The sequence below is a fragment of the Phasianus colchicus genome, chromosome 22 (genome assembly GCF_987193195.1).
Source record: "Phasianus colchicus chromosome 22, bPhaCol1.hap1.1, whole genome shotgun sequence".
NCBI lineage: Eukaryota > Metazoa > Chordata > Aves > Galliformes > Phasianidae > Phasianus > Phasianus colchicus.
Window position 1 is genome coordinate 4,244,310 of NC_143457.1, and position 13,769 is coordinate 4,258,078.

Below are 13,769 nucleotides of genomic sequence, written 5' to 3' on the forward strand. Positions count from 1 at the left end.
GGCCCTGGCTTTGTGCTGAAAAGATTTTGACTGTTGCTGCTCCCTGGCAAGTTCTCTTGCTGGTATTGTTTGATTAGTGTGACTCAACACACACAACAGGGAGCCTGTGGACTAAAATCTCCCCATTCCTCTAGCAGCCTCCCTGCAGCCTCTTTGAAACACCCCACATCCCTGCAGGGCAGCTGATTTATCATTGCTGAGCACTGAGAGGGAAGGGGAACTTGGCAAGCAAGGTGACTCACTTGCAGGGAATCAGGGCAGAGCCCTGCACACAGCTCCTCCGTGCCAACCCTGGGCCAGCAGGACCACAAAGGAGCAGGAGGTCCATGCATGGATAGGTGGGACCAAGCAGGAGCCATGCAGCCACATGAATCCCAGCTGCCCACAGTTTTTTCCCTCCTGTTTGCTTTTTGCTTTTCCCAGATCAAGCTGTTCAATATCAGGTTCATCCCACAAGCATTGTCCCAGATGAGATATGCACACCCCAGGCATACTGAGAGCATTGAGTCTTGTCTTCATCTTTCCTCCCTCTCCCTGCTTGCATCCCTAGCATCCAGCCCCAGGCTCCCTTCCTTTAGGACAAGTTAGCTGAGTGATGCCCACTGCAGCTTCAGTACCCCACAGATCATCCAGATACACAATCCTCTTCCTTTCTGCAGGCAGCAGGGGGGAGTTTCTCCAAATCTTCAAGCACACAAGGTACTCTGTCAGCTCATAAAATACACCCAATGTAAGAAAAGTAACATGCAAAAGAAAAAAAAAAATGCCCAAACCCTGCTAAAAATAGGCAGGGATCTACAGAAAATAACCTCCTTGACTGTTTGTCTTTGTGCACAAGGTCTCATTTCAGCAACGCTGCTCAGAGCCAAACACCGCTCACACAAGACCCAAATTGTTTTGTGGGTAGAGATGCCTACAAAAAGGCAGCCCTGTTTAAGGAAAAAATGAAGCGATGTCTACTCAGAGCACAATCAGGACATAGTCAACGTGGGAAATTCCTCTCCGTAGAGCAATCTGTCAAACAGAGACAGCGGTCCTGCTGCAGGGAGCAGTGCGGGGCCACGGCCAGGCACAGCCTGCAGGGATGCTCATAGGAGAGCCTGTGCTGCATTGCTACAGCACAGCGTGCCAGCATCTGCAGGGAACAGCATCGAGTCGTGCTGCCCACAGACATCTCACAAAGCAGATTGTCTCGGGATCTTGTTTTCAATCCCCACCATCTCCCTTATTTCCACTTTTAAGGTCATCCATTTGCTGGAAAGGAAGCAATAAACCAAATCTCTGCTAAGGAAAGCAATGAGGCTGGAGGCACAGATCCTACTGAGGGCTGCCCTTAGCTGTGGTTGAAGGAGAAGTCAAGAGCAGCATCACAAAATTTGTTTTCAAAATAATTGAGACACTGGAGGTTTTGCTGCTCTTACCACCTGCCTCTGCTCACTGTGTCTGGGGAGGATCCAGCGATGCTGTAACTGCTCAGAGCATCTCTCTACAGTGACGTGCACTGACATCTCAACTAGAATAAAACTTTCTCTAAACTAGAATGAAAGCATTTCTGACCTGGGTAAGAAAACATTGTCCTGGCCCTACAGCACGATCACTAAGCCTCCTCACCTGGACATCATCTCCAAACACAAGGGCTGCCCAGATAATTCAGCATTGCTAACAGCACTGGAGAGTACCAGAACCACAGCAGGACAGAACTGCCAGCTGGAGACTTGCCTCGGGCACCAGCAGGACTGGGCATTTCATGTCCTGGTGCTGCGTCCATCTTCTCACCTTGAAACAGCCTTGGCTGTTCTGAAAAGCCCTGGCCTTGTTCAGATCATACAGACAAAAAAAGACTTGGCCAGTGAAAGCAAATAATTAAGACTCCTGTTTTTAAACTACAGAACATTCAATAATGCCCTCTTTGCACAAGGAGAGCTTTAACACTTAACTCACCAATAGGATTGGGGCATGGGAATAAATCAAGCCCACAGGATGACTGTCAAGCTTTGAAAGAACTTAAAAGACATTAATGCTAAAAAAATATTTATTTTTTTATAAATATAAATCTCTATTCATGACACAACATGAAAGGAAACATAAAATTTACTCATGGGAAAATAAGATTTTACAGCTTGAGTTATAAAAGTTACAGTGAGGAAAAATGAATTCCAGTGTTAGTTTTCTGTAAAACAGTAAATATCACACCAGTGAATCACAGGAATGCAACGAAGAAACCATTTGTCATTAAAAAAAAAAAATTGGAATTGTTATCAATATTCACTTAAGAGAGACAGACTCCAAGCAGTTACTCCATGGATTTGCTTCTGCAGAGAAAGGTTAATACACAATCCCTCAGGAAGGTGCACGCCTCCCATTAATAGCTTTCACAAAATAAAAATAGCACTGCTCCTTGGCCTATAGCCCAGTGGATTTCTACCATTCTTCTCCATCAGATTTGCTGCTGGTTCTGCCCTTCTTCCCATCCACAGTCTCTCTTCCCAGTCACAAACGTTATACATCGCAAAATATTTATTTCTCATTTGGCAAATGCTAAGTATTAAAGAGTTTGAAAGGAATGTCCATGGAAAAAATATATATACAGTGCAACCCCGACAGCTATGCTCACACACAAGTTTCTAATGGATTTTTGTAAAATCAGGATGGTGACCCACTGCAGATTTCCCAAATGATTCCCATCTTCAGCTCTAAAGAACAGCTGCTCTTGGGCTGGCAGTGGTAAGAACATTATTTAGAAGTGCAAATAAACCCCTCTAAAAATAAAGATCAGTGTTTATTTTGAAAGGTATCAGCCAAATGTTATAGAAGAACGTGCAGAAACGAGAAAACACAAATGCCAGTCATTTGTAAAGTAGGAATAGATTCTGCCCTTTGTAACAACGTATTTATTCCCACATGGGTCCATCTTTCACTATAACTTGTTCCCCCACCCCAAGCACACAAGAACTAGATTCAAGTTAACATGGCTACTTTTGTTTAAAGAAGGAAAATGACGTTTAAATTTATGGACATACCAGACCTAACACATCTTCCTCCGCACAGCTGTTTCAGCCACTGTGGTATATTTTAGAGCCAGTGTTTGCTAGCACTCATCCACTTATTCCAGTTAACTTCTCTTATTCCAGACTTCGGTTGCACCAAGGTGCCTGCAGTGCTTGCCTTCCTCCTGCATTTCTATGCTATTTTCTCTTCCCCTGCAATTTATTCTCACCCTTTTGGTTTCTGCTGGTAGTTAAGCCAGCTGAAACCGCAAAGCAGGCAGCAGCAAACGTACTGATGAGCACACAGGGAATAAAGGGATAACCAACCATCCCAGCTGTTAGAGCAGGCCAGGTAAGGCGCTTGTCTTTCTTCTGCAGATGATACAGCTACACCAGGAGAAGTCCTATCCTTTCCCATGCAAGAGCCAAGTGATGTGCATCGGGACAGCTCAGCTCTGCTTAGTCAGCTGCAGTACACAAAATGCCATTTTTCAGCACCATCTGCAAGCTTGGGAGGGGGCTGCCAGAAACCACAGCCAGTCCCTGAGCATTTGGCCTCTTCCTGCAGCCCAGTTTCTGCCAGCTCATGTTCTCCCTGGCCCTGTTTGCCTAGGGACTGCTGACAACTAACAGGCTCTCTGGAGTTTGCTCGGTACTCTTTTATCTGCACAATTAGCAGAGGATAAGAATTCCGATTTCTGCATTAAAATGAGCATTATGCTGAAAGGCAAGGACTTGAGAACCTGGGAGCATGGGCCATTCAAACTGTTCTATGTTCTGCCAGGCCACAGCAATTATTTGCAGCCTGATCTGCATCCTCATTACCAGGATTCAGCAGATGCCCCAGGCAGGGAAGGATTTGAGGCCAATGCCTATCATCCAGCTGTTTCAAACAAAGTCTCCTTCCTTCCACATCCTGTGGAACTGCAGGTCTGTGAAATGTCACCAAACTCCAGGTGCAACTACTGAGGATCCCACTTTCCCCAGGAGGCTACAGGGCTGTGAAGGGTGGCACAGCCCCACGCCACACAACTCACTGCTGCTTCCTGGAGCCCAAGTGCCATTTCATGTCAGCACTGGGGTCCCTGCATCACCCCCAGCCCCACCACCTCCATCCAGAATATCCCAAGCTGGAAGGAACCCATGAAAATCATCAAGTCTAACTCGTGGCTACACACAGGACCATGCAAACATCAGAACATACGACTAGAAGTGGATGTATGGAGAAAATTCCCTGCCATTCTAAGTCAGTGTCCTGGAGCTGAAATCAGCTGAAATCCCACCACCCCCATCCCCAAACATGTAACTACCTTAATGAACAACGTAACAAGGGACACATGGATGGTTTTTAAAGCCGTCTCCCACAGAAATTTTATAAGCCACTGAATGGCATGGCAAGCTTCAGTTCTGAGGACAAACAAACGTTTTAGAGAATGATACAAACACAAAAGATGGAGAAGGAAAACACCGCTCCTTTGCTGGGTAAACACAAATGACTATTCTGAACACCAAGGTTTTCCCTCAATAATTATTGTGCTGCAGGGAAATAACAGCTTTGTAAACTGCCATGTTCCTCACCCTGTCCCCATTACTCTACCAGCCTAAAAAGCAGTGTGGTTTCCTTCTCCATTCCCCACGGTACTACCTACCCACTTAAGAAAAGCAGCAAATTACTGCATATAGACTCAGCCCCTGCTGCTTGGCAACTGGCAAAGACCCAGAACTACAGGGACTTCACAAATTGGTGTCAGCATTTAGGGGACACATGCCATGAAAGCTGCAGGAGAGCCCAACCACGGTCTGTGCTGGCTGCCATCACGATAGGCTGCATGAATAAGACAACAAACTCATGTGCACGCGAGACTTATTTAGCTGAGGCCACACCAATGTCCCAGACAAAGCTGAGCAGAAGACGGACATGTCATTACCACGTCCACCTTCAAACCTGAGAATAAAAAAAGAAAATTTATGGCAGGTATTTAATTTAATAAGTCCCCCATTGTGTCTGTGAGGTAGCTCAGTGTTAACAATCATAAAAGCCTGAGAGGAGAGAACTGAGGCACTTCAAGGTGAGGTAATCTGTCCAAAGTCACGGTTCAGTCCTGGCAGAGCCAGCGATGCCGCACTGGGCTCTTGGCTCTTGCTTAGCTCTGCACACTGAGCTGAGCTCAAATGCCAGAGGCACTGCAGGCCACCAATTTCCCAGAAGGTGACAGCACTCTGTCAGAAACTGCTGCTGGCAACAGAAAAACATGGACACTGTGTAGGAAAATCCAAGCTGTAAGAGCCAGGACAACCACAGAGAAGGGACACTAGGAACATCATCCAAGCAGAGCTTCATAATCCACGTACCACACCAGCTGTCCCGAGCTGGGGCTGACACCCGAGATAGGCCATTTCCTTGGCTCACGGCCCACCCTGCTGATCTGCGTGGTGATGTCATGTTTGCCCTTCCCCATAACTAGGACAAACACCTGTTGGGCCTTGTTGATAAGGGGCAGGCTGAGGCTCATCCTCTGGTGAGGTTTAACAGGGCTCTCAGTCAGCACCACAGCCTGAGCCCCTTCCAGGCCGTTTTCAGAGTGGGGGAACAGTGATGCAGTATGCCCATCAGTGCCCACCCCCAGCAGCACCAGGTCAAAGCTGGCGTTGGCCACCAAGGCCACAATCTCCTTGGCGTACAGCTCTGTGCCTCCATCCTCTTCCACACAGAGCCGCTGGTGCAGGTGCACGGGCATGGGGTGGACATTGAAGTAGGGAACTCTGATGTTCTGCAGGAGGTGGTTGTGCAAGCTGAAGAAGTTGGACTCTGGGTCAGTGAGTGGGACACAACGCTCATCCACCAGCCAGAGGTGGGTGTGCCTCCACGGGAAGTCATAATGGTGTCTTGCCAGCCGTTGGAATAGGGCCACTGGGCTTGAGCCGCCCGAGAGGGCCAGGTGGAACTGCCCAGAGCGTGCCACGGCTCTGCTTGCTGTCTTCTCAACATCAGAAGCCAGCTGGGAAATCAAGTCCTCGGACCACGCTGAGACCAAGGGACTTTTTCGAAATTTCGACTGGATCGTCTTGTAATCACTTGGCATCGGCCCACTGGGGTTCAGCAATTCCACTGGCTCTGCCACCGTGAATGCCAGTTCCCCACTCACCATTTCAAAGTCTAAGAAGTGCTGGTTCTCCACTCCACCAGGGTAGAGGCGTGGGGCCTGGTGGGAAATGCTGTTCAGCAACGGTGTCCAGAATGCCCAGGAGGCCAGCAAGTTCTCTGTGGTTATGAAGAAGTCTTTCCTGCCATGGTAGATGTTGGAGATGAGGACAGAATACGCATCTCTCTCTTTCACAGGGCTGTACACGTAGTAATCAGACAGCAGCTGTCCAAAAATGTGCAGGTCAGGCTGCCCTACAACTTCTCTCCAACTACTTTCTGGCATGATGGGCCTGAAAAGGTTCCTGCTCACCAGCACTGCTGGGGTGTTGAGCACTCCATGTCCAATGTAGAACACAATCTGCTTGGGTTTACACTGGCTGTGCCCTGCATCCCTCAAAGCTTCACTCTGTGTGCAGTAGGCCCGGTTCTTGAAGAGAACACGGACATAACCTACCCGTTCATCCAGAGCTTTTCCAGAAGTAAGGAGGAAAGGAATCCCTTCCCAACGCAGGCTGTCACTGTGGACGAGCACACCTGAAATGACACAGCGATCTCAGCTACCAAATTCAACTTGACACCTAAACAGCAAGCAGATTTGTGAGGAGCTGTCATCTAGCCATCACTCTCCTGCCTTACCTCCCAGAAACCCTGGCACTCACTGTGTCTCTTGCTCCACATTTAGCTCTTTAACCAACAGCACAGGATTAACTGCTCTCCAGGTACCCTCTGTGCTCCCTCCCAAGTATCCTACTTGCTTAACCTCTTTTTGTCTTGAAGGAAAGGTATTTCTAAGCATGAATATCATTCAGACCAAAGCTTTGATGTTAAGAAAACACAGCACAGCTAGAGGTGGCCTGGTGGTCTACCAACCAAAGAACCCCTAATGCTTTATCCTTGAAATGTAGAGAACAACTAGATAAGAAAGCAAAGGAGTTTGCAGGCCACTTCTAAAAATAACACACAGACCTTAGCAAGAATAAAGGTACTTTGCTCTTATGCAGTGCTTCCCATTTGTAGCAGTATTCGTTAACAAAAATGACGATAGTTCCATGTTTTCACAGGTCCAAGGTACCATGTTTGTGGATGCCTGGAGTTATCCCCAAGTCAGCTGTGAGGTCCAGTATCATGGAGTGAGGATTCTCATCTCCTGCTCTCCTTGGCTCTAGAGTACTCCTCCTCTCCAGAACCCAGAAGAGGAAACTCACCTGCAAAGGTTGGTGTTGTGCTGACATAGTTCTGCCCCTTCTGCAGCTCCTCCTGTACATGGCTGGCATACGCCTGATACTGACCCAGCACAGCACTCTGTTTCTCCAGGCCTCGCAAGGACTGCAGGGCCTGCAGCTTGCACTGCAAGACTTCCTCAGCCTTGCTCAGATTGCTTGGGAGCTCCATGGTCAGGAACATCAGGGCTTCAGTGAGGTGGTTCTGCAGCACGTCCCGGATGACGCCATACTGCTCATAGAAACTGGTGCGGCCTGAGGACATTGAGGAGGTAAGATACTGATAAATGAACTGAGTGTTTTGCAGCCCTGCCTTCTGCTTGTGCTACGCACGCGCCCAGAAGACCAAAACTGGTTTGCACTGCTCTCCTTCTGATCTAAAAGTTACCATGAACCTATCAAGCCTCTCCTTTCCCTTCAGAGGGGCTTCTGAAATGCCCCTGCTACCAAAATGAAGATTCCACCCTGGCAGAAAGAGCAGCACTCTGCCTCTTTTCCCCTGATTTTCTGTCCTCAGGAGGCTCTGGCTGGGCCATGCCCTTGAGAGACAAAATTTTGTGCACAAACCTCTGCTTCTCCCCTGCTTGACTGCTCATTCAGAGGAAGAAAGACAATGTACTTTTAACAAACGTGACTCAAGCAGACACCTTTCTGTAATCCTTCAGCAGCAGGCTGCACACTGCAGACTACATCATGGCCATAGGCTTCCCCTATTGACTGATACATTTATCTCCCTTGCTCTAATCCAAAGGCACATTCATTAGCGTAATCAATGCTGCAGACTTGCTAGGAGCCAGGCTGCAGCTGAAGCCACACAGAGGAAAGAAGATGTCAAAGGAAAAATGACAATGTTTTTCAAAGAGGAGAGGGCACAGGGAGTAGTTGGGACTACTCACACACAGCACTGTTCTCCCCAAACCTCTCTGCAGTGCTTTCCTCTCCCAAAATCAGGTCCCAGCTGAGGTCTAGGCTGCCAAACCAAACATTCTGCAGAGCCTGGTAAAGTCGCATTAATTGAGTTTGTGGTTGCTGGGGGTGAGAAGGAGGGAGGAAGGTAGAAGAGGTGGTTGGGGGAGTGGAAAAGCAACCCTGATGTTGCAGAACTGAGGGCACCTGACATCCCAAGAACTGCTGCGGGTGGCAGTCCTTCCCCATTGCTTTATGCTGAGTACTGCAAAGCAGATGCTGCAGGACTGCAGGGAGATTGCAGCCATGTCCTTCAGCAGGATATCCATGCTAGAAACTCTGGACTTCAACTTTCTCCCTGCCAAGGCTCTTAGTATCCAGAGAAAATGAATGAGACAGACAAAACCAGGCTGACCTGGGTACTGACAAGCCAGTTTGAGCAATGACCAAGCAAAAGATACAAGAGCATCTTCCAAAGAATACTAGAAATGTATACTCAGTACTAGCTTGATAACTAACAGGATGGGAACAAAAAAAAGATTGCCAATAAAATGGCCAGATTATCGCATCACTAAACAGAGGTGGTTTTAGATTGATCAATTCCAAATGCAATGCTTCTTACTGAGATCTAAGATCCCTGAATTGCATAAAGCTCCCTGAAATTCCTCCAAAGCTCCATAGCAGAAAAAAGGTGAAGCTTCTACTGACCTGCAGTTGAATTTCAATGGGAATCTTTTCTTGGAAGCAGCAAAACTACCTGGAAGGTGATTCAGTCCCTAGCACAGAAAGTGTAAGACAGTCTCTCTCCATTTCCAGGGAGCAGCATGTCATCCACCTGCACTTTTGTTTCTGCACCAGCACTGCCTCAGGGAGCACTTTCACATAGTCAATAAGCCTGCTAGTTCTCCCTCTCACCTAGCTACCCCAGCTTTGCACACTCGCTCCACGAACCTTTAGCATCCACAATCTCTTTCAAGACGATCTCCACTCTTTCCACATGATGTCGGTTCCAAATCGGATCCAGAAACTGACGGTTCTGATCTCGAAAAGGCAAGATATGGGCTACAGCCTGCAAAAAGAAACATCAAAGATCCAACAAAAACTTACCACATCTCTATCTCCTCCTCATTGCCCATCCAGCACTAGGATGAGGCCAGCTCTAGGGGGCCACACAGCAGAGAGCAGAGTGAGCAAGATTAGGGAAAAATCATCAAGAGCCTGTGATGGTACACAATCACTGTCATGGTACAACACTACTGGCTGTACATTAAAGGTTTTGCTGAAACATTGAGGTTTCATGTGAAAAAGGCTGAAAAGCAAGCTACAGTGTTCTCAGTTTACAACCCTAAAAAGACAAAGAGCTGAGTCAGCCCATCCTGGGACTAACATATAGCTCCAAAGAGCTGAAATACATCAGATCAGGTGCTGAGAACACTAAAGCCATCTGGGAGAAAAAACAGTAAAAAAGGGGAAAAATAGAAAAAAGAAACAACAACAAAACCAAATCAAAACAAAAACCCTCTTAGCAGAGATGGTCTCCTTATATTTGTTCATGCACCTTTCTGAGTATAATCTGGTCACAGGGCCACAGCTGGAGCAAACTACTTTCCAAATGTGCTATTACATTTCTCTAAAACAAGGATGGCACATCCTTGGATGCATCTCCTCTGGGACAATGCAGTGCTGCACATCCTGAGCCATTCTTACAGCAGGCTGGAGCACAGGACAGGATGAAGCCTTCCAATCATCCCACAAAGCTAACGTCCCATCAGCTTCATACCATCAAATTAAAAACTGCTTCTAGAAGAGCCATGGCTAGCAAAGGGCCTGTGTGTAGTGAGATGGAAGAACTGTGAGAGGGAAAGGGCATTACTTACTCAGCAAAACCAAAGCCCTGACCTTGCTGAGAAGACCAGACGAATTCTGCACCTCTCCCTTATGCACACACACAGTTTAACCCTACACCCTGACTTCCCACTAGAGAGGGAACCTTCATCACAATTGGAAAAAAAACCCATCTGCACATTTCCTCTGCTCTGTGAGGGGACAGACAGCAACACACTACAGGGCATAAACAACAGTACAGAGCAACATAAACCAATGGATCTTGGGAGCACATTCAGTGACACTGCCTGCATTTGAGAGGGGACCATCCCTCCCATCAGATGCAGAGCTGATGCACTCTCCCAGCCACCCTCAGCCTTGGAGGGGGCTGAGCATTGCATGCTTCTTACCTGTTTGCCAAGGTAGTGGTCCACCCGGTACATTTCCTCTTCCCTAAAGAAGCTCATCAGCTCTGCAGCCATCTGCTGGGCTGATTCCAGGTCATGGCCAAAAGGTTTCTCCAGCACCACACGCAGCCAGGCACCTGGAGGTGGCCTGCAGCTGCTGTTGATGTGGCGAGCAATCTCTGTGTAGGCAAATGGTGGTACTGAGAAGTAGAAGATCCTTCCGGCCTCTTTCAGCCCCTCCTGGTGAAGCAGCATCTCAATCTCCCTGTTCAGTGCAGTGTAGTTTTCGGCAGTTTTCAGCTGGTGGTATTGGCTCAGCTTCAGGAATTGGTCCTTGAGCACAGCACACCTGTTGGGAGGTTCATCTGGGGGACAGGTGACCTTCTTCAGCACATCAAACATCAGCTTCTGCCCTGGCTCCAGATCTGTCAACGCAGCCCCATGGAAGGTGAAGCTGTGGCCACTGCTCACTTGGTCTATGTAGAGCTGGAACAGACCCTGCCACAAATATTTCTTGGCTAAATCCCCTGTGGCTCCCAGCAAGACCACAGAGATGTGGCCCTGGGACTCAGCCAGCGATGGCAAGGCTCCCACGAGCAACATGGTACACAGGACTCTTCTCAGCATCTTGGGAGAGAGGAGGCAGGCTCAGGAACACTACAGAGAGCAGGATTAAAGAAGAAAATCAGTCAGTCCACATTATAACACTGCAAAACACAATGTGATGTGCCTCTTCTCCCATGGCTCGAAACCCAGGACTTCTGCCTGGATCCCCCACCCAACCACAATCCTTTCCTCCTCCACGATTTGAATCACAGCAGAAAATGGAGCTCTTGGAAAGACTGCAGCCTCTCCTTGTGCATACCAAGAAGTGGAAATCAGTCTGTGCCTAAGATCTTTTAGTAGCACAAGAGTTGCTTCCAAAGCTGAGTTAATGAGGGGATATCAATGTCTTCAGACTGTGAAACTGAAATCCATTCTAATGCAGATTTCAGAGCAGGCTACAAATGAACATACATGCTAGCAAATTCAGGCTGCTGCTTTCAGCAACATCCTGTTTAGGACTTTGCTCAAGTGGCATTATGCTTTGTTGGCACTGCTTCATGTCAATATTGTCAGAGCAGCTCAGAGACAAGCACGACCACTGGCAGGCTCAGTTCACAGGCTCTCCTTTAACACACAGCACTTTCATGACTCATGTGGACCACCACTCATGAACACAGCTGAATTAGGTTCCAACAAGCTTCTGGGAGACAAATGGTCCAATAAAACAACATGGGAAGAAGTAGTTTAGTCCTTAAAACGAAGTCTAGACATGAGCCAGTCTAGATGCTGTCTCATGACAGTTGTGTATGCAGCCAGGAAACAATGCTGGGTTTGTGTTCTGCCAAGTGCAGCTTTCTGTCAGAGAAGAGCATGTGGGCACCCACTCACTGCTGCAGCTGGTAACAGCCAGTCTCCCTGGCCAAAAAAACCCTTTGCTTGTTCTTATTTAGTCTTGTTTCCCTAATTCAAAATAAAGCTCTCTTTAAGAGAAATGGCACACCCAGTTCTTACACTTCGAAATGAGGCAAAGACCTTTGATCACAAAAAAAATCCTGAAATAAGTGAATATACCCACCTGCTCTTCTCATTACAAGTATTAGTTCTGGTCAACAGATTTAGACCGTTTATCTGTATAGGAAAACATACCCACATAGCATGAATGCAGGTAGGAAAGACCTTTAACAGCATTTCCTTAGCATAAGAAAAATGTAGATGGCTCTGTACTGCAACTGTAGTCTCACTAAGCTTTGCACTGGTATGATTACATCATTTTAAAATGACAGCTTCATGAGAGTACAACTGGAAAATGGTCTTGGGAAAGAGAATGAATGCAATGTTCTTATCCTTCTGTGGGCAAGGGGAGACAGAAAAGCATATCCTCAGACAAAAACATTCACAGCATGCCTGAAAACACTTCACTGGCTCTATTACAGTAACAGCTGCACAAACAGAAGCTCTTTGCTTCTACCTGCCCAGACCTACTTAGGATTGTTGTTTCCTAGCTGGAGAAAAAGGCCTGGTCCTTACTCCTCTTGAACAGAAAGGATGAACCAACCACAGATGCTGTCCTAGTTCTGACTGGTTCTTCCACTGGAAAACTCCCACAAAAATCACTATTCCATCACAGAGCAACATAGGAGCTAAGTCAGCTAGAGAATAGCAAACAAAACTTCTGAACATCTCTCCCTAGCTTGAATTGGTCTTCATAAATCTCATGTTTCTCTACCCAGCAGACTCACCTGAGTAACACAGGAGCTTTACAAAAGATGCAGTAGCAAAAGCAGCTGGAAACTCATCTTCCTCACAGCCCCAACTGCAGATCTCTCTCCTCCTGTGGCTGCAGACTCAACGATCAATGGTCAGGTGAGCAGGATTTTGCAAGCAAGATAAGGCAGCTTGTTCCCCTTCTGATAAATGGAAGGAAAGGCTCAATTACAGCAAATAAAAAATGACCAAACTCACAGAGCAACATTCTAGCTCTCAGCCCATCCACAACTGCTGTTTTTGAGTGGGCAGAATGCAGGCAACTCGTGACTCCTCTGCTTTCCCTAGAAACTCCATAGTGCAACTCCTCTGTTGTGACTGCCTCCCCTCTTACCCCTTCCTCTAACCTCCACACATGCACTTAAATCCAGCAAACAGTGGTGGCAGCTGCACAGGGGCAGATGTGTGGCTCTGAAGCTTTTGCCTACGCTAGAAATAATTATCATACTAAGCAGAGGTTTGGTTTTCTTTTACCCACCAGGGGGTTACAGTGTAGATGACAAAGTTCCCCAGTGCAATAGGGTAACAGTTACACTTACTTAACCAACCTTTGCTCCAGGCAGTTAGACAGGCAGCTGCCCAGAGCACAGCTGAGGTGCAGCTACCCACCATGGCAGGGGAAAGGCTTGGGTGGGTCATTCTTTTCCACATAACCAAAGAAACAAGTGAACTAGCCATGGAGCTTGCGGGCAGATTCAGCCACACAGTCACATGGCATTTCCAAGCCAACTCAAAACCAGTTTCACAACACTCCCAATTGCAAAACACTGCTACACAGCCCAAAAGCAGCACAGTAAGCGCAGGGCTGTTTGTTTACTGCTCTTGTACCAAATAATCACCAGAATTCACGTTAAAGAGCAATAACCTTTACGAATTTCCCAACCAAACAGGACCAAGTTACTCAATCAGGTTGCAGGGAAAAGGTGCCTGGGCCCCATCCATGCAAAGCACAGAGGGTTTAATGGGGCAG

At 47.4% G+C, this 13,769-nt stretch overlaps 1 protein-coding gene across 1 annotated transcript; it reads right to left on the reverse strand.

The window, feature by feature from the left end:
• Positions 1 to 2,052: 2,052 nt before the first annotated feature.
• On the reverse strand, positions 2,053 to 12,914 carry H6PD (hexose-6-phosphate dehydrogenase/glucose 1-dehydrogenase). The gene is made up of 5 exons (XM_031613351.2): positions 12,775 to 12,914; positions 10,493 to 11,146; positions 9,210 to 9,327; positions 7,338 to 7,607; positions 2,053 to 6,666 (listed from the first exon to the last, which is right to left on the reverse strand). The coding sequence occupies exons 2-5, from the start codon at positions 11,114 to 11,116 to the stop codon at positions 5,309 to 5,311; spliced, it is 2,370 nt and encodes a 789-aa protein (XP_031469211.2). The 5' UTR covers positions 11,117 to 11,146; positions 12,775 to 12,914; the 3' UTR covers positions 2,053 to 5,308.
• Positions 12,915 to 13,769: the final 855 nt, after the last annotated feature.